Source organism: Amphibalanus amphitrite, unplaced genomic scaffold (genome assembly GCF_019059575.1).
Source record: "Amphibalanus amphitrite isolate SeventyFive unplaced genomic scaffold, NRLGWU_Aamphi_draft 000617F_arrow, whole genome shotgun sequence".
In the NCBI taxonomy this organism is placed as follows: Eukaryota; Metazoa; Arthropoda; class Thecostraca; order Balanomorpha; family Balanidae; genus Amphibalanus; species Amphibalanus amphitrite.
The window spans coordinates 44223-63576 of NW_024882111.1; the positions used below are offsets into that span (position 1 = coordinate 44223).

General features: G+C 50.8%; 2 protein-coding genes across 4 annotated transcripts in view; one reads left to right on the top strand and one right to left on the bottom strand.

The window, feature by feature from the left end:
- Positions 1–4145, top strand: part of LOC122363356 (neurotrimin-like) — a 30919-nt gene extending 26774 nt beyond the window's left edge. For both annotated transcript variants that reach the window (XM_043332532.1, XM_043332531.1), the window contains exons 8-11: positions 85–237; positions 1439–1504; positions 2016–2144; positions 2909–4145. In XM_043332532.1, the coding sequence (XP_043188467.1) occupies positions 85–237; positions 1439–1504; positions 2016–2144; positions 2909–3054 (494 nt within the window). In that variant the 3' untranslated portion in view covers positions 3055–4145. The remainder of the gene's footprint in view (positions 1–84; positions 238–1438; positions 1505–2015; positions 2145–2908) is intronic.
- Positions 4146–7229: 3084 nt separating this feature from the next.
- On the bottom strand, positions 7230–19334 carry LOC122363350 (secretory carrier-associated membrane protein 1-like). Of its 2 annotated transcripts, XM_043332519.1 has the most exons (8): positions 19047–19286; positions 17932–18132; positions 17175–17183; positions 14689–14896; positions 14191–14347; positions 13450–13551; positions 10619–10751; positions 7230–8144 (listed from the first exon to the last, which is right to left on the bottom strand). In XM_043332519.1, exons 1-8 carry the CDS (start codon positions 19086–19088, stop codon positions 7974–7976), a joined length of 1023 nt encoding a protein of 340 aa, XP_043188454.1. In that variant the 5' UTR covers positions 19089–19286; the 3' UTR covers positions 7230–7973. The 2 variants fall into 2 exon arrangements, with proteins under 2 accessions (XP_043188454.1, XP_043188455.1); XM_043332520.1 differs by lacking the exon at positions 17175–17183 and having other exon boundaries at positions 19047–19334.
- Positions 19335–19354: the final 20 nt, after the last annotated feature.

The following is a 19354-nucleotide window of genomic DNA, read 5'->3' on the forward strand; positions in this document are numbered from 1 at the left end:
ATACAGATGGATGATTCACATTTCATTCTTAAGGTGCATTGCATGGTCTTGCTATTATCTGTGAGTCCCTTTTGTCCGTTTCAGGTGAAAAGTACCAGCTCAAGACTGTGGAGAAATCTCTGTATCAATTATCAATGATTCTCATTATCCACCACATACAGAGAGGTGACTTTCAAAACTACAGATGTGTGGCCAAAAACTCGCTCGGAGAAGTGGATGGAGTTATATCCCTGGACGGTGAGCAGCTTTATTTCGTGCGGAATAGTTTACTAGATCGCTTAAGGGGCCCTGACACTTGCACGATTTTGAGGCACGCATTGGCACGAATCGAATCGTGCCCGTGCGCAAACTAGTCGTGAACTGACGTGAAGTGTGCGTTAACTCGTCGTGACTTCGTGCCATGTCGGGTCAAAAACTTTGAAATGTTCAAAGTTTTGGTCACGACAAAATTTCGCAACCGGATCGTGAACTATGCGCAAACTGTTCGTGAACTCGTCGTGAACTCGTCGGGACGTTGCGGGAAGTGCGTAAACTATGCGCAAACTATGCGAAAAGTATTCGTGAACTCGTCCTACCAGCCCGTGCCAATCTGTGGATCTCGGCTTGCTTCGCAGCGCGAAATTTGGGATTGTTTGGTGTTTTTCCCGAGTCGATTGGACGCCTAGATGGGAAGTAATGACCGAAAATGTATTTAACGGGTCATTTCAGGTCAAAGAGGTCAAACTAGGTCACACGGGCTCATGTTAGGTCACAGAGGTCAAATTAGGTCACACGGTGTCAGGTTAGGTCACAGAGGTCACCATGAGGTCACGATGGGTCACGCCAGGTCGCAGAGGTCAGCCAAGGTCACGATAAGTCAGTCCAGGTCAAACTGGTCACATTAGGCAAGGTCAGGACATTTGTGTCACTGGAGGTCACGATGGGTCTTGCCAGGACACGGAGCTTACAGCCTTACATTAGTGAATGGGAGGTCCCACTTTTATATGGCATGCCCAAGTCGGCACAAATTGCGCAAACTTGTCGTGCCAATGCGTGAAGTGCGTAAACTATGCGCAAACTATGCGGAAAGTATGCGTGAACTCGTCGTACCAGTCCGTGCCAATGTGGACACTGATGGGCACGCATTCGTGAATTATTCGTGAAATCGTCGTGAACTGGTCGTGCACTAGTCGTGAACAGTGCGGGAGCCATCCCAGTTCGTGCACGAAAATGGCACGGCTTGCCACGACAAAATCGTGACCAAAAGTCGTGCAAGTGTCAGGGCACCTTTACTGTACGATAGCATTGTACATAAGGTATCGGTCTCGTATTTGCCTTTCTATGTAACTCATTGAGAATCGAGCCACTTATGCATTAGTACAGTCGGATTTTGTTGGCATAGTTATATCAGCAGCCGTAGTTTTGGTTCATCACTGAATTGACCCCGACTACCCTTCAGAGGAGCCTGCGCCGACGACGTACAGCACTGTGAAGCTGAACCAGAACATATACACCTCGCCGGCAGGTGAGTCAGCACCTGTCGCAGGCGGGGAGGACACATACCGCTGTAACATCACTGTGTGCACCACCCCACCCGTCTGTTACACGGCTTCAGGGAGCTTCAGCCGTCGCCTCTGTCCACCGTGGGTGCGGGAAGTTTCTCACCACATAGCTCATTACGCATTTATTAGTTTATCACTCGCTGCACTATAAAATTACACCTACAGGTTTCCGCAGTGAGAGGCTTAGACTTCCAAGCGAGGTTTCTTGTTATGAGGATTCGGCAATTGGCTCACTGCGCTTTTTCGCACCAGTGCTATTCGGTTGATGTACAAAAATCACGCTAATGTAGATCCTATTGTTCACTAGCACCAGAAGCAGTGCACCAGTGCACATAACTTGCGCGCATCTGTATACAGGAGCCATGTGTCGGGTAGTGCACAGTGCACGTGCACCACTGTGCAGCTCCGAGCTGGCAGTCGTCCCGCCACCGCTGTGTGTGTCCGTGTGTGTGTGAGTTTGCACGGCCGTTGCAGAGTCGCCGGCGGAGACTGCCGCAGAGCGGGAGGAGGTCGTCCCTGCTAGACCGGACCCCCGGTCCGACCGCCAGTGGGATGGTGTCCGCAGAGGTCCCACGCCGGCGCGGCCGGAGCGGCCACCTCCCGGTAACGGAGCAGGCTGAACTGACCTGAGCTTACCCGAGCTGAGCTGAGCTGAGGTGACCTGACCTGAGCTCACCTAAGCTGAGCTGAGCTGAGCTGACCTAAACTGACATGAGCTGAACTGACCTGACTTGAGCTGAGCTGGCTTAAACTGATCTGAGCTGAGCTGACCTGACCTTACGTAGTCGCCTCCCGGTGAAAATACACTCGTACCCGACAAGTGAGTGGCCTGAGCTGATAAGCTGAAAGGCAGTAGCTGACCGATTGGGTCTGAGTCGACCTGAGCTAAAATGAGGGTCCACCAGACTAATCTGACTTTATACGAGATGAATGGTTGACCTGCTTTAAAAGCTAAGCTCACAAAAAATAAGGTTCCTATTTAGCCGTACCTTGCCGTAGCCATGGCTGACCAGCTTTACTTTTGATTTGATTTGATTTTGATTAATGCTGCTCAGTAACAATTATTGAAGAGCTGTCGGTATCAACGTTAAAACAGTGTGTTTTGTAACTAACCGCTGCATGTTACCGAAGTAAGATCGGCATCTTTTACATCGTGCTTTAATTGTTTATCAATATATCCTGTCCATTAATTGCGTAATCCATAATAATGAAGGCACAGTCAAGAGTCATACAATATTTTTTAAGATAATCTTATTGCAAAAGGCATTGTTTTTCATGCAAAGATGTGCCACTTAACAAGCGTATAAAGAAACAAAGACAATTTTCTGGAACCAACTGCTAACAATGCTGGTGCGCTCCTTTTTCAGAGTTGGGGAAGCCGGGAGAGGCGTCGGCTGGCGATAGGTACTCGGTCGAGCGGACATCTAGCAGGGCGACAGTCGCCCAGGACGCTCAGTGGCTACTGGTAGCCATCGTCGCCGCTGCCGTGGAAGCCTATTGGGGCCTCCGCTAACCGGGAGACTCCGAATGAAACGCTGTTCCTGATGCCCACCGTGGTGATTGTGCACCGTTGAAAGCGTTACTGATGATGAAATGTGATGTCTAGACTCGTGGTTTCGTCATGACGTCACTGCAATCCATGCACGGGCCCAGAGAGAGTATAAAGGAGCCACAGGGTAAGCTTCCTAAGCCAATGCAGGTCTTCAACTGATTCGGAGATTTGCAGTGTTTCCTGTTTACGGATACCGTCTAGCGGCATCCAGCAGACAGATATTAACTATCTATGGTTATGCGAGTGAGTTTCGAGTTAAAAACGCAAGTGAGTTACATCACAGTGCGGGTTGGGGTGTAAATGCAGGCCACACATGTTGCAACGCCACCCTTCCTCGGCTGATGCATCCAGTCCGTTTAAATGGATGAGCCTGTTTCCTAGGGTCATGGGCAATGAATGGTCGCTATTTGCATCGGTGGGCTTTTGGATCCATTGGAACGGCAATGTAGGCATTTGGTATGATGGTAAAAAGAACGAAAATGCAAGATTGTAGGAATGTCATATGGAGATTTGTTATGCAGCTGGTTATAGTTAAAAATTATAATTTCTCTGGACAATCAGCACGAGATAATTTCACATCATAAAGCAAAGCGAGTGTCCACCTCAATATCAATGTCACAACCTAGCCAATAAGTTTTCGGAAACTGTTTTGGAAGCAGGCTAGCTGCCAGGAACTGCAGTTCGAGTCGTGCACGACTGAAAATAAGTTGAGTCGTCGTGCATTGTTCAGTGTTGACTACCTATATTTGTTGGCGACGAGGTCGTTTGGTGAGAACGGATGTGGCAGTGTTTTCCGCCGTGCTCAGTCGGGCTTTGTGAAAGCACGAATGTTTGATGGTGAGTGTGCATGAGTGCGCGATATGTAGCGTAGTCACGGGTATGTGCAATGTGGATTCGACTGCAGGAGAATGGAGGACTGAATATTCGGTGCTGCTGTCCATCGCTGTACGGTCCACGATGAACGCTGACCGCGGGTATCCCGGCCTGGAATGCTACTTACCGAGCGCAAGAGGTGATTCAATACACTGTGCTGGCCGGGAAACCTATCACAATTTGCGTTTTTTTTTGGGGGGGGGGAGTACTGGACAACCAATATTCTACACTAGCCAAGAAGTCTGATCACTATATCGCAAAGCCAGGTTTCTTGGGCTATCACCTACATATGACTGCTTAGTCGGCACACCACTTATCGAATTCTCGACTGCTTTTCTCAGACCGAACGCGACGAGCGATCGGACCCCCCCCCCCCCCCCCTCCTCACACACATACAGGCCGGAGCCGGGTGCCGCTGCACCTCTCCCACGGTGTGCATTAAGGAGGCCGGCCCCGAGCCGCCCCTCCAAGACCGATGAAGAGCAAACCTGCCACTGGTGATGCATGCGGCCGGCGGCAGCATTGTGGGTCGGAGGAGCGCCGCGCCGCAACAGGGCGCCGCCGCGCCGCCCCTCAGCCCGGTATCCGCGCTGATTGATAGTGCGGCCCGCTGTACCAGCCGCCGCCGGGTGCCCGGAGCGATCGGCGAGACTCCCGCACCCATAGCGCCGATTAATACCGCCCCATTGATGTGTTATACCGCCTTTTATCGAATGGCGTTTCTTTGATTGAGCATATGCGGAGTGCCGCTTAGTGTAACGCAGCTACATCGATGGAAAACATTTTTTGTATTCTTTACGTGTTTAGCAAGTGTTTAGTTCAAGGCCGTATATTAGGTTAGTTTGTGTGTATCAACCATTGACCTATAATAAGTACTTATTATACTTATTATAGGTCATTAGGTACTTATTATAGGTCAATGGTATCAACGGTCAACACCCAATCTTTGGTGGAATTTTGGATGCGCTGTTGAACCATTTGGGAAATTCGCATGAAAGCTAGTACTTATCGATAAGTACCTATACAAAACAACTATCCTGACAAAAGTTATCCTGACAATTAAGAAAATGACGAAGTGCTGATTCCTTGTTGTAGGTTTTGGTGAAAAAATATAAAATAAAATGAAATGCACCTAAGTAACAAAAATAACCAAAATGTGAATAGTGTTAAAAGCTCTTTTTTGAAACAAAGGTGGTGCAGGTATGCTTAAAACCAGCTCCCTCTCTGTAACCGTCTTGAGCAAACGTAAAAAAAAACACATCAGGAGGGCGGTACTTCCTTCGGTCGGGGAATAGATAAAGCGCGTTGATATTTCCTATCAGGATAAGATCAGCCGTTTGATCACTATCACGCAACTTATGTACACACACATTTCGCAGCACTCGGAGCGAATACCATGAATCTCTCGCAAAGGTGTTTGGATAAACAGACTAGTCCACGAGTCGCGGGGGGCATGGAGTTGCCACTTTTACGTTTTGTATGTATATCTTCGAATTCTGATATGATATGAACTTGTTACTTCATAAAACTTGAAATGAATACCTATAGGCGGGGCCATATTTGAGGAAAGTTAGGTGAGTGGAACATTTAGATGACGTCACAATGACGTCATCGTGACGCGACGCTTGTCGTTTTCCGATATGGAGCGTTCCTGATGTCATTCAACATGAAACGTAACGGTAAATGGACTTTACAGCACACCATTGAAGCCTCAGTGGTGTGTTACTTAGTTGCATGTGTATTACTTAGTTGCATGTCACTCATATACCCCCCACCAATTGCGGATATATTATGAGGAAAAGGGAAGCCAATCTATAATTGGACTTATCTGAAGTCACTGTGGCTGAGTGTGACGTAGCTTCAAATGAAATTGACACCAAATTTTGACACAGCTACGGCTACCTATTCAGGATTATGTGTGCCAAGTTTCGCATAGCTATCTCTCTCCATTGCGACGATATCGTCGGAGAAATAAAGGGAGACAAGTTGCCCCTCTTCACCCCCTCCCCTCCCCCCCCCCCCCCCAGCTGGTGGTGGGTGGCGCTGAGGCCCAACAGCCGCCGCGCCGGTCCGCGGCTCGAGCCTTGCGGAACAGCATGCTTTCAGGCGCTTGTCACTGCTGCCATCTAGGGGCGATTATTACAGCTCGAGCCATGCGGAACAGCATGCTTTCAGGCGCTTGTCACTGCTGCTATCTAGGAGCGATTATTAAAGCTCAAGCCATGCGGATCAGCATGCTTTTAGGCGTTTGTCACTGCTGCCATCTAGGAGCGATTATTAAAGCTCGGGCCATACGGAACAGCAAGCATGCTTTCAGGCGTTTGTCACTGCTGCCATCTAGGAGCGATTATTTAAGCTCGAGCCATGCGGAACAGCATGCTTTCGGGCGTTTGTCACTACTGCCAAGTAGGAGCGATTATCAAAGTATTGGTAGGGATCCATCCTTCTCAGATGCCCCTCTAAACACTATTCGAGCATATTCGGGCCTCTAAATACAATATGTTTTAGGGTCTTGTCTTGATCCGAGCAATATCCAGATGCCCAGCATCTTTTGTTTATTACACCGACTTCGAATGCGAGGGCATTCGGCCCAAAATAATTTTCCCCTTAGTTCAGGTTTGCACTGTTTGATCGAGTACTAATCTTGGTTTGATAGACATCCAAAACTGCACATCGCTGTGCCGATTCGCTCGTATTTGAGGGAGAACTTCGCGAGCAAACCTCGTGTTGTCGGGTCAAGACATGTATAGAAGGGTAAGCAGTAATGGCTCAGGGCGGTCAATGGCCATGGCATTGACCCCTGAGGTTGGGCCATCAACCCTAAAACAAAGGTTAAGCTGCTCCTCTATAAACATTAGCAATCAAAACGGTCACAAATCAATGATCTGCATTATCGTCGCGCTGCTATGATCAGCAGCGTCGAACCAAATACCTTTTGTACTTTGTAGGATCAAGGTCAAGCCGAGTGTTGACCTGAGATAAAGGTCAGGTCAAATCCGGTCAAACAAGCGTGCTGATTCAATGAGCTGGCGGTGCTGGTTCAATTCGGCAGCCCTTCTAATCTTTCTCAACTCGCTAACACGACTTCTAGATGAACAGCCATGGCTTTTATCCAGAATACGTGCCAGATTACTTGATTTTCACCGTCGAAATTATAGATCGGTGAACGAACGATTGTAAGAGCGGCTTTAACAGCCCAATTCCGATCCTAAATACCTACTTTTGCTCTTCGGTGATGGCTCGCAGTCAAAGAAAACGCATAATCAGAGAGGAGATTGTATTTATTATACACCAGCCTTTTCACAAAGAGAGGGTCAGTTCTAAGCATGTTGCCTTCTCACTACGGGAAAACTATTTAGCATTCACAGAATATTGCCATTAACTGAACGCATATCCACCCTGGAATAATACATTAGAATATACTGTCAACATAAATACATAATAGCGGCAGCAGTCCGCACCTCACACGCATGCTGGCACCCATCCTGGCGCGCCTGAAGCCACCACGCTCCAAGCGCTACAAACAGTAAGTACAACTGTCTGACCCCAAATCAATATCCCAAAAGTAAAAGCGAGCAGCTCAGTACCGTGAAATACATCAACATTGAATTCGGACGTGACGCACGTCTGACCCAGACCGGTGCGGCGATCAAGCGGCGGTTATGGTTCGCGTCTGTGCCGGCGGCCCGCGGCACGAGGGCGCCTGGCCCGCAACGACACGGACATCGGATACACAGCAAGGACCGCGAGATAACAACGTCCGCCGGCAGCGAGATCCGACCGAGCGGTCCAGCCAGATCCGAGCCACTCCCAGCCGCCGAGTCGGACCCCACGCCCGGGGGAGAGTAGTGCGATTCCACTCCTCGTGATCTTCACTCAGGCGGCGGCGGTGTCGGGCCGCAGCCGCGTGGATAGTGCTGCCACCTATTCAGCGACGGTGCTGCCACCTGTCGCTAGCGTGGCGTCTTTGCCACAAGTGATGTGCGAATGGCTCTGCCTGCCGGCGTCTAGAAGCGGCGGTCCCCGGCGCCGCCCGGCTGCTGCATCTGAGTGCGCACAGCGTTGGCGGCGAAGTCGGCAGTAGCGCTCTGCACGGTCTCGTTACGCATCACTCCGCTGGTGAACTCGGCCTGGGCCTTGCTCATGCTGGCGCCGGTCGTGCGGTAGATTTTGTGCACCTGGTGATGGCCGAGATAGAGGTTATTGTAGGCAGGGTGGGAGAACGCTTTTAGACAGGCTGATGTTGCAATCCATCAGTAATGGCTGTGATGCGAAACTTCGCTGCGATAACATTGCAGTTGAAGATAATTACGTTAACTACACAGAGACTCTGCTGCGATTATAATTGAACTGGCAGCCGCTAAAAGAAATATAACAAGCATAATGAAACATATTTGCTGGCAAACTATTGGTTTACATCTGGCATACCCATTGAATATTGGCATAACCACCACCCTGACAGACCACGCTGACTGGGGACTGGGAAGGAGGGGTTGGAGGGACGAGACAGGATTACCGACATAAGGGCACCGACACCTTTAGATTCAAACTCAAACGGCTTCTGAATGGAAAATGCCTCGCAACACGCAAATGCCTGGTGACTACACGAAAAAAAAAACAAAGCAAAAATCACAAAAAAAAAACGAAAAAGGAACTAAAAAAACGAAATGTCACAGTGAACCCGTTGAACGAAGAATCACATCTGTCTCCGATAGCTCCGATTGCAACTGACCGATAGGTGTGTTGGCCGTGTCTGCATTGTGCAATAGGAGCCTTGGAGAAGTGCAAACCTCGCCCAGCCGTCTGTTGCCATGGAACACACCACCACGCCGGCCGTGGCCGGCGCAGGGTCCAGGGAGCGTCAGCCAGCGCCGCTCCCAATAGACTCGTGGACGCCACACCGTGCAATGGACGCGTCATATTCTCTCAGCTGTGCCAGCTGTATCAGTCAGGATACCGAGAGCAGAGCGCTGCAGCATTTACCGGCCAACCAGCAGGGGAATATCTCCCGAACCTCCACCACCGTATCCAGCCACCAGCACACACAACAGTCACTCATGCACAACACGCACACGAAAAAAAAAACTAGACCTTCACCTCGGGACCTTCTCAATCACACAGATTATTCCAACCACACCACACTCACACAGACCATCGAACCACTCAAAAGTAATGAACCGCCCCAAAGCAGACTTGCATCATAAATCTGAGAAGAGAAAAAAACTGAACCAAACTGCTAGATCAGACCAGACTAAACAAAATCAGACCAAAACAACCAACAAACCAAAGAAGAATAACCGAAAAAAATACGAACTAACCAGACCAAACCGCATTGAGCCTAACACACGGAAACCAGTGTGTCCGGTTCAAACCAGACTGCACCAGTTCGATCCGGCCCGCCTCACCCGCAGGATAAGGATGCCGCAGAGTGCGGTGACGCCGGTGAACGCCATGGCGATCAGGGTGGTCAGCAGGGCCAGCACAGCAGACTCTTCGTAGGTGCTGAACGCCACCGCCCAGCCACTGCGGACGCCGAACGGTCAGAGAGGGGGCCGGCGAGGGGTGACCAGGAGAGGGGGTGACCAGGAGAGGGCCAGGGGTGACCAGGAGAGGGGTCAGACACGGTGACCCGGTCAGAGACAGCGACGGTCACCCGGCCCGTGTCACCGCTACAGTCCCTGAGGCGGCCGTCAGGTCAGTGCCGGCCGGGACAGCTGTGTAAGATGACGTGCCATCCTGAAAGCCACCTACGTCCGACCGCGACCAACAAAACGCGGCGGAATGATGAAAAGGCGCCACCTGAAACTGCTTCTGAAACACAGCACCACAGACAACTGCGGCCAGAAGCGTCACTCAGCGATCCAGTCAGGCACGAATCATCTTCTGGAGATCTCGGTATCCGCGACATGTTTTTATGACCCTAAATAGTCCAGAAAGCTAGCCAATCCGCCAGCCGACACCAGTCATACATACGTCTATTTGAACCGATACATCTCATCGCCGAACGGAATATACTCAGCTCGACTAACGGGAACGAGTCCACAGGGAGGGCGACTCCGGCGTGCAGCTTTGACCATATTCTCCCGGCGTTTGCGCTAGGGACTGTTCAACCATGAATGGAGAGCACCCATCAGTCCGGGCAAACAATATGGAGCATTACGTCAAATATCAGATGAGTCGAAACCGAGGCCGAGACGAATCCATTATCTATATTGGAAGGAAAAACTAATGGAAAACGAATTGATATGCTTGAGTGGCTAGGTACAGACACCTTGGGGCAAACTTAGAAAGACTGGGTGAAGGCATATTGCCATGATGGTAGGAGAGCGTAAAAGTATCGGTGTTGCGTGATTCTAGGCGCCTGGAACTCTAACCGACACCCGGTGATCAGTGCAGCCACATCACACCGGAGGGTATTTGGCAGGAAACGCTATTGGTCAGGACGTGGGTCGGATGACGGATAACGGTCAGTTACAGAGGGGCGCGTAAGACAGTTATAGAGGAAGCAGAGCCTTCCAAAGGTGCGAACGGTGATCGCAAGAGTATATACAGAGTCTGGCACAGTGCGTGGTGAGAGGGGTGTGAATGAACACGCCAGGCAGGGAGAGAGAGGGAGGGAATCTGACGGAGCGACGGCAGCCAGTCCGCTGACCTTGACGATCAGGATGAAGTCGCAGAGGGCGACGAAGGCGAACCCGATGCCGATCAGGAGGGCCAGCACGCCGACCACGTAGTTGCCGGCCGTCTGTCCGGCGCTGATGGCGCTCAGGCCGTTGATGATGCCGCTGACGTCATAGTTACACGTCACGTCACACGTCAGTTGGGGTATCACACGTCAGGCACACACAGCGGACCCGGCAGGGCAGTCGGACGGCGGCCACCGTTACTGACAGCCAATGGTCAGGTCACGGTGGCTGACTTGGCTGCAACTGGGCGTGGCATCGGGCGACGAGGCGGGTATGACACAGCCAAAACAATGGAGAGGGACATACTGGTGCCGGGTGGCCGGGGCACACAGAGTCGATTGTTCGATCGATCGACATCATGCCTGATCATTTATTTGAAATTAAAGACGTTAAATACCTATTCCAAAACAAATATCACAACAAAGGTGAAAACTGAAAAGCCTTGTTTCTATCGAGCAAACGCCCGGCATGGGCAATTGGGCAAACATCACCTGTCCTCACCCCAGTCCATCCCCACACATCATTTCACCTGTAGGTATCTCCCCAGCCGTGACTACCACCAGGGGCGTAGGCAGGGGGGGGGCCACTGGGCCATGACCCCCCCCCCCCCCTTGGGCGCCGAAGGCGCCCTTTGCGATTGGAGGGCGCCGAAGGCGCCCTCCAATCGCAAATGCAATTGTGATATAATCGAATCGAAAAACAATCGCGACTGGAGGGCGCCCACCAATCGCGAATGTGTTTACAGGGAAAATACGGATGGAGGGCGCCCTCGGAGGACGCCCATTCCAAATACGCCCTCCAAATACGGTTGGAGGGCTCCCTCGGGCGCCCTCCAACCACATTTGTAGGCTGTAGCTCTCTAAGCGTAACGGTGGTCGCCTATGTAAGCCGCTGTCCTGTAAATAAGCGCCCTCTCACCCGAAGGCGCCCTCCTGTAGGTCGCCACCCTGCTACACATTGCCGCCCTTCTGCTGATCGGCGTCCTCATAATTATTGGCGCTCTCCTACCTATTGAGCCCTCATGTGAAATTTTGAAGGCCGCCTTTCTCCCTTTTGGCACCCTCTTGTTCAGTGCCGCCCTCCTACCTATTGGTTCCCTAGTCCTTCCTGTTGAATGTTAATCGGGGCCCTTCTCCTATTGGCGCCCTCGTGTAGATCGCCGCCCTCCTAACCACTGGCACCCTCCTGTTGATCACCGCACTCCTATCCACTGGCACCTTCCTGTTGACCAGCGCCCTCCGCACAGACGCCCTCCTGTTCGTGTCATCCTCTTGAGCAAAGGCGCCCTCCTCACCATTGCCACCCCCATTTTAATCGTCACCCTTCCGCTCATTGGCGACTTCCAGTTGATGACCGCCCTCCCACCTATTGGCGACCTCTTGTTGATCGCCACCCTCCTATTGGTGCTCTCCTGTTCCTCGCCACCCTCTTACCTGGTGGCGCCCTCCTGTTGATTGTTGATCGGCGCCCTCCTACCTATTGGTGCCCTCCTGTTGATCGCTGCCCTTCTATCCATTGGCGCCCTCCTGCTGCTCGCCAACTTCCTACCTATCGGTGCCCTACTGTCGAAACTCGGGATGTTGATCGGGGCTCTTCTACCTATTAGTGCCCTCCTGTGGATCGCAGCCCTTCTACCTATTGGCAACATCCGTTGATCGCTGCCCTCCTATCATTTATTTACTCCTTTGGCATGTTTTTCAACTTAGTGGTTCTATTGCACATAGTTGATGTCTTGCCTGTGAAAACTGCCACAAATGAACGTGCATTCAGCACAATGAATGAAGTATCTATACCTACCAAAACTATCTACGCTCTACGATGCATAAAACACGTCTTTGGTCTTAACGGATTGATCCTACTTTACGTGCATCATGGCATCTATATGGATTACGATTAAGTATTGTCAACAGGTTCGGGCGCAACAGCAGGCATCTGAAGTTTCGGTGATTGAAACTGGTTATGTGGGTACACTGTATGCATCTGTGAGAAGGCTATGAAGGCTGGTCTGAGGTAATTTGGATGATGTTTACGCATCTCGCGCTCCGGTATCAATCCGATACGGTGATCTGGTGCGTAGATATGCCACCGCCAATAAACTTTTATACATCGACACCCATGAGCCAAGCTTTCTGTACACTGTACAGTTTGTGTGGCAGCGGCCCGACCAAACCTTAGGTATTTTTTACACCTTCAAATTTGGTAAAAGAGCGAGAGGAGCTTTGAACAGTGATCGTATAAAAGGCGTGCCTAAAAAGCGGAGGAAAAGGTTGTTTTCAAAAATTTCGCGCGCCTTCGGCGCAGCATTTCAAGAACACTTGACCTTTTGTGACCTGGAGTATAAAGAATACACAGGATGCAAAATCAATGCAGCACGACCTATACGAGGTTACGCAAAAAAAAAAAAAAAACTGGTGGCATGGTAAAAAACGCCTCCCAACCCCCCAACCCCCACTGAGCGATTTTTTATCTCGCGACCGTATGGCGCCCTCCTTGGGTGAGGTGGCGCCCTCCAAACCCTTGGCCCCCCCCCCCCTTCGCGATTTTCTAAATACGCCGCTGACTACCACCCTCCTGTCTCCCCTACTGTAGTTCCCCGTGGCGGCAGTACGCCAGCGGTGGTATCGGGTAACCGAACCCTCCGTACCGGGCTCGCCGTCGGTCCGATCTAATGACACTCCCCATCCCCCCCCCCCCCGGAGGGGTGCCGCAGAGGAGCGGCGCGGTGCAGGCACTAGGCGCACCTCCCCCTCTCCCCCCTCCCGAGGGTTGCCGCGGCGGGGCAGGGCGGGGCACTCACCAGGCGCCGAGATTATTGATGCCGATCGCGTGCACGCCGCTCACCATCAGTTGAAAAAAGAACACGAAAAAGAAGACCATGAAGTTGAACGAGCTGTCACTCCTGTGAGAAACGAGATAAAATATTGCACGTCACCGGGGATCAACAGCTTTCGGTACGGATGGAGTTTATCGGTACAATAACGCGCACATTGAGATAGATGATTAATCGAAACAAGGCGACATACGCAGTGTAATCAACGCACTCGTAAACGTAAGATCCTACCCAAGAGCATGTTTGTACGTGTCATTTACTAACGCTCTTGAAGTTGATCACATTTTCCTGGAAAGCGAGAGCCCGTTACCCGACACCAAACCACAGCTATCACGTGACACGCCTCGGCTGAGTCAGCATCTCCCCGTGACGTCACATATCACCCCCGGGCGCCAGTGACGTCACACATGCTGGTGACGTCACCTATCTCCCGGCGGTCGGACAGACAGAGCCCGCGATAAGGCACTGAGCACTGCGCAGCGGCTAGTCGTTACAGCCGCGAGAATAGCCGCGTTGGCGTAAAGGATACGATGGATTCATCTGAACAGCGCTCTCGCACCCGTCTGTCTCTGCAGGCTCTTTGGGAGCAGATATCAAATAATAGCAATAGCGCGTGGTGTGGTTACCAAAGGCGGGTGTTGGCGGGATCCGGGACGGCCGCCCATGTAAAACCGCCAGCCCCGCGGCGTGTGCCGTCCGAGCGCTCACCTGAACGCCTTGTAGATGGGCCTGAACCAGCACACGTAGGAGGCCGGCGTGAACAGCACAAAGTAGAGCAGCGCCAGGCCAAACATGGAGAACTGGCCGAACTGGATCATCATCGCCATGCCGCCGATAATGTTCACCAGAAGCACCATACTGTGCACTGGGCCGGGGGGGGGGGGGGGATAATACAGTCAGTAAGCAGCACCAGGCTGTGCACTGGGGGATATAATGACGTCACTCAGCCGTGCGAACTGTGCACGGACAACTAGTCGTGGTGGACCGGTCAGTCAAGGCACCACAAACATAATGACGACTGACTATTGGCTATAAAAAATCACCTTTGATCATGCAAGCAGCTCGGTAGGTCTGGGGCGAAAACTTATGACGTTCAACGTTGACTGCACGATTTGGGCAGTCAACTCAAAATACAAACTGAGCAACATCCCAGCGGTGCCCCATCCCACCTCACCCCACCCGCTGCACTCCCCACCGGTAACGTACGTCCCCACAGGTAGTAGAGGTGCCGGGTGATGCGCTGAAACTCCAGCGGGATGTCCACGTTGATGTCCTGGTAGAAGCACGGCCCGATGGGCACGAACGACGGCAGCGGCGGCCAGTTGTTCTGGCGCGCGTTCAGCTGGCCGCTGCGCAGCGCCTCCTCGCGCCGGCGCAGCTCCTCATCCTTACGCTCCAGCTCCTCCTGCTGGCGCTGCGGGTCACCGAGGTCAGAGGTCAGGTCACCGACGTCAGAGGTCAGGCCACCGAGGTCAGAGGTCGGGTCACCGAGGTCAGAGGTGAGGTTACCGTGGTCAGAGGTCAGGTCACCGAGGTCAGAGGTCGGGTCACCGAGGTCAGAGGTCAGGCCACCGAGGTCAGAGGTCGGGTCACGGCGGCTAGGTCACGGCGGTAGATTACGGGGGCCTGGTGAAGTCAGGTCATGCAGGTCAGGTCAGGTCACGTCGCACACCGTCACCTCAGATCCCGCTGAGTCTCGGTGAATAGGTTAAAAACGGTCACCGGAAAACATTGATAAGTGGATAGGATGGAATTGCAACAGGTCATTCCCGACAACACAGTGTGCATTCCACCGACCCAACCACCATTTTTAACTATGAAAAGTCGAAAACCATTTCAAACAAGGTACCATTACAAGGAATAACATGAATTCTCAATGAAATAATGCGGGTTTCAATAACCCACCAATGAACATAAAATCTATATCGCAGCATGCTGAGCCTGAACTGTGATACAACAAATAACACCCGTAGTCTACGCCCACTTTTATAAAAAAAAAAAAAAACGTAGCGACAAAATAAGAGAGGTAGAACAGCACAGCGGGTGATGACGCCGCTGGCATGAATCAGTTACGTTCCAACATTTCGACGCTTCGGAGTAACTATGTGCTTCAATATAATTCATAATTTCATACATTATACATAACTATTGACAATTTATCGTTTATCGCGTTTCGTCGTTATCTTTGTTTATAATCAGAACAGACTGTGCTGAACGGAGCAGCCACCGGCCGTTTATCAGCGTCCGTCGCACACGAGAAAAGACACGGGATATGACGTAAAGGACGGGACAGAGGACAAAGCAGTGATTCAGAGGGGACGCATATTGGTCGAAGACACTGGGATTGCCCTATAACTGTCTCAGGAAGAAGAAGCGTCCACTGTCGATGAATATTTACACAAGCGTACGGAAACGTGGAGTTTGACAGATATTTGGTGTCATGGAAGTCGCCGTGGTCTAGGTCTTACTTACCTTATATTGTCAAGGACCATAAAGAGCAGCCTGGCAGTTAACGGCAAGCACAGATTAGTCGCATCCGTTTTACAAACAGCATCATATCATGCATACATGCATGAGTCTGAACAGGTCTGTTCTGGCCTAAACCGGTGGTGACTCGAAGGCAAGCTCACGGAGTTAGGTACTCTTATCGGGACTATACCGGGGAGCTAACAACGACCTGTGCGCTCAGTGCTCCCTTGTTGTGACGATGCAATCTGACTCATTTGACTTGAGCCACAAAGAGCAGCATCAGACGCAAAAAAGGACAGTTTCTTTTTTCCGACGTGACGTCACTTACGCGTCGGCGTTGGGAGGCAAGTATCGACGCACTATAGCCATCTCGCCCCTAACTATGGTCATGCCTAGCTGCCAGTTTGCCTAAGCAGTGTCCAGCATTGACCATGACCATGAGCCAGCCTGGGGACCATCACGGTACATCACGTCACGAGACCGTCCCGCGGCATGACGTCACCGCCGTGCGCCTGGCCTACCTGTTTAGTAGACCACTCTCAGCCACCAGCATTGACCTCTGCCAGCGGTGTGACCGCTCTGAGACGAACCTAACCGCCGCAGGCGGCTCGGCATGTATCATACGCAGCCCGTGGCGTGCAACGATAGACAGAAGTAGGCAAACCAGAAAGACGGGACCGGCTCACAAAACGACACAGGACATGTTGTTCTAGGTACGACAGCTAATTGTTCTTTAGGAAATAAGAAAGATAGGGAAAATAAACTATAAAGCAAAGCACGGTTGAAGACATAGCGCAGAAAGTTTTTTATTGTCCATGCACGAAGCAAAGCGGTCGGTATCGCTCTCATGTCACAAGAGCTGTGGTGTGCTTGAAATACAGTTTGATCTCGCGGCGGGGTAATGTACTTGATGAGGATAAGTGAGTGAGAAAAAATATCATCATCTCCGACAACCGTAAACATTAAAACAGTTAACTAAACGTAAGTGAGGAAAGGTACATACGTCCAAGCAAAGGTACAATGATATACTCGTACATGCGGCCTGAATTTCATGTTAGTAATATGGTATGAAATACGCAGGTGTACCCGAACATCGGACATCAAACATAGAATCAAAAGAGCAGGCATACAGGTGTACGAAGGTCTATGGTGCAGGGAATTAAAACGTTATGTGTCATGCAACATGCAAATGCTTCACTACCCCGTGGACGAAGCACACTTACCCGAAGAGCCTGAAAGTGGACAGTAAAATTGTGTGAGGTAAAATAGCGAACAGGCAGCACTAGCAAACAAACACCCACTACGTCAAACCCATTAATTATCAATTATTACACGTCATCACACTAGGGTCCTGTTTCACGGCCGCTGCCAGCACACGTGTCAAATTGGGTTTCCATGGAGACATCAACAAGCCCATTGCTCCAGCACTACCACTTAGTGTGACGTCAACTCGCGAAATGCGCTGGCAGCGGCTGGCAGCGCGGACGTGAAACAGCCCCAAGACATGCACAGAACCAGTTAGTACTATCATCGAATCATTTACTTGTTGCACAATAATGGCATACTTCCATTAAGCTGCCCAATCGCTTTGAATGATTAAGCCAGATTTCTCAATTAATACTATGACACCAATTTATTGAGTCCCGTCAGAAACACAGCATGCCACAAACTTCTCTCAAAGCAAAGCAGATTTAAGCACAACTAATATCCTCAGTCATTTACTATGCCAATGTTAATAGCTGCTGCGAGCCACGTTTCTCATACAAGCATCCCATAACTTTTGCTCTCATAAAACATGTTACATGTCGTGGATATTGTAAAAATTCAAAGTCATAGAAAACCTCTCTCTCTCTCTCTCTACCCAAAAGTCGCGGACCTTCTGTAAGACCACCGCCCAGCATCTCACTACGGACAAGATGGAGCCCCACCGTTCTCCTCTGCTCGGCACCCTCAGCAGACCGCGGCGCGCGGCGGGCTCACCTGGAGCTGCTCAGTGTTGATCTGCTGCTGGGAGGAGGCCGTGTACGGCGGCGGCGGCTGCGTGTCCTGCGTGGGCGACATCACGGCCGGCGCCGCGCCCGTGCCGGCCGCCGGCGCCGCCGCAGTCTGCTGACCGTCGAACGGGTTGTACTCCTCCAGGCCGGGCGCATTGCTCTGTGTCGCTGACTTCACGGCTGGGTCCTGGTCACATGGGGAGGCAGGATCACAGGTGTGCTTCAAACAGGAATAATGGCCGGCCAGACCTTTAACTGACAAATCGGTGAAGGATATGATCCTATACCTACCAAGCTACTTAAGAGGATGGCTTTGAGCTGGAACCTTCAATGTTTACCAAAGAATAAGTATCAGAATGATAGGTCTATGGTACAGGTTTGAGGCTGAGTAGCAGCTCGCACAGCATTTCAATCACCTATGGAAGGCCAGCAGGTGGTTGACAAGAGTATGCCACAACAGATACATCATGCAAGAAGACCACAACAGCATGTTTTCGCATTTGAAGTTAAACAGCTGGTTAAAATCATCAATGGCAAATCGACCCTTCAAAGAACAATAATTTCAAAAGATATGTCACCAGCTCTCCACCTAGAGTCCTAGACTGCAAAATATGACAATGTAGATGGAATCTCACAAGTACAGCCTACAGGGACACTCAGCCTATGAGCTGACCTGCTGGAATGGAGTGGCTGCAGGTTATAAATGTGAACTGAACTGAACCACTGTGCTGGCAGAGCCTTGTTCAAATATAGGTACCTATGTAGGTATATGTGAGATACATGCATGTGAGGGACTGGAGTAGGTCATGTTATTGCAGCATGCATAAAATCATAAACAAGGACTTTCAAGTTGATAACATATTTATAGGCCTTGCTCAGTGCAGTGCAGGCTGGTACAGATATCCAGCCTGATAGGTGTGTGCTGGTGTGGGCCTTTCAGTCTTTCACCCGAGCGGATGTGGCTTGTTGACACCGACTCAACTCTGCGGCCATGCTTGCAGTAAGGATATTTACATCAGTTTGGTCTAACATATCATAAGGTGTGTCAAATTACTGAAAATCATGACACAATTTATCAAATGCGAATTAAAACAACCTTACCGCAAAAGGGTCAGCAAACGGGTTATCATCAAATCCTGACATTTTGGCTTGCGTTGATGGAGAAATGAACGCTGGCACGTAAAGCAGCTGAGCTCAGTTAAACTATTTAGGTGATGAGATACCACTTATGCAATCGTATCATAGCAAACAAATGGTCTTAATTAAAACAAATCCTTATATTTTCCCAATATCCAGCAGCAGCCCCGCTTCGGTAAATGACAACACCGGCGCGACACTGCGCAGTTTTAGCCCCGGGATCGGTAGAAGCTGCCATAACAGATCGATGACTTTTTTTTGTAAAATGACAT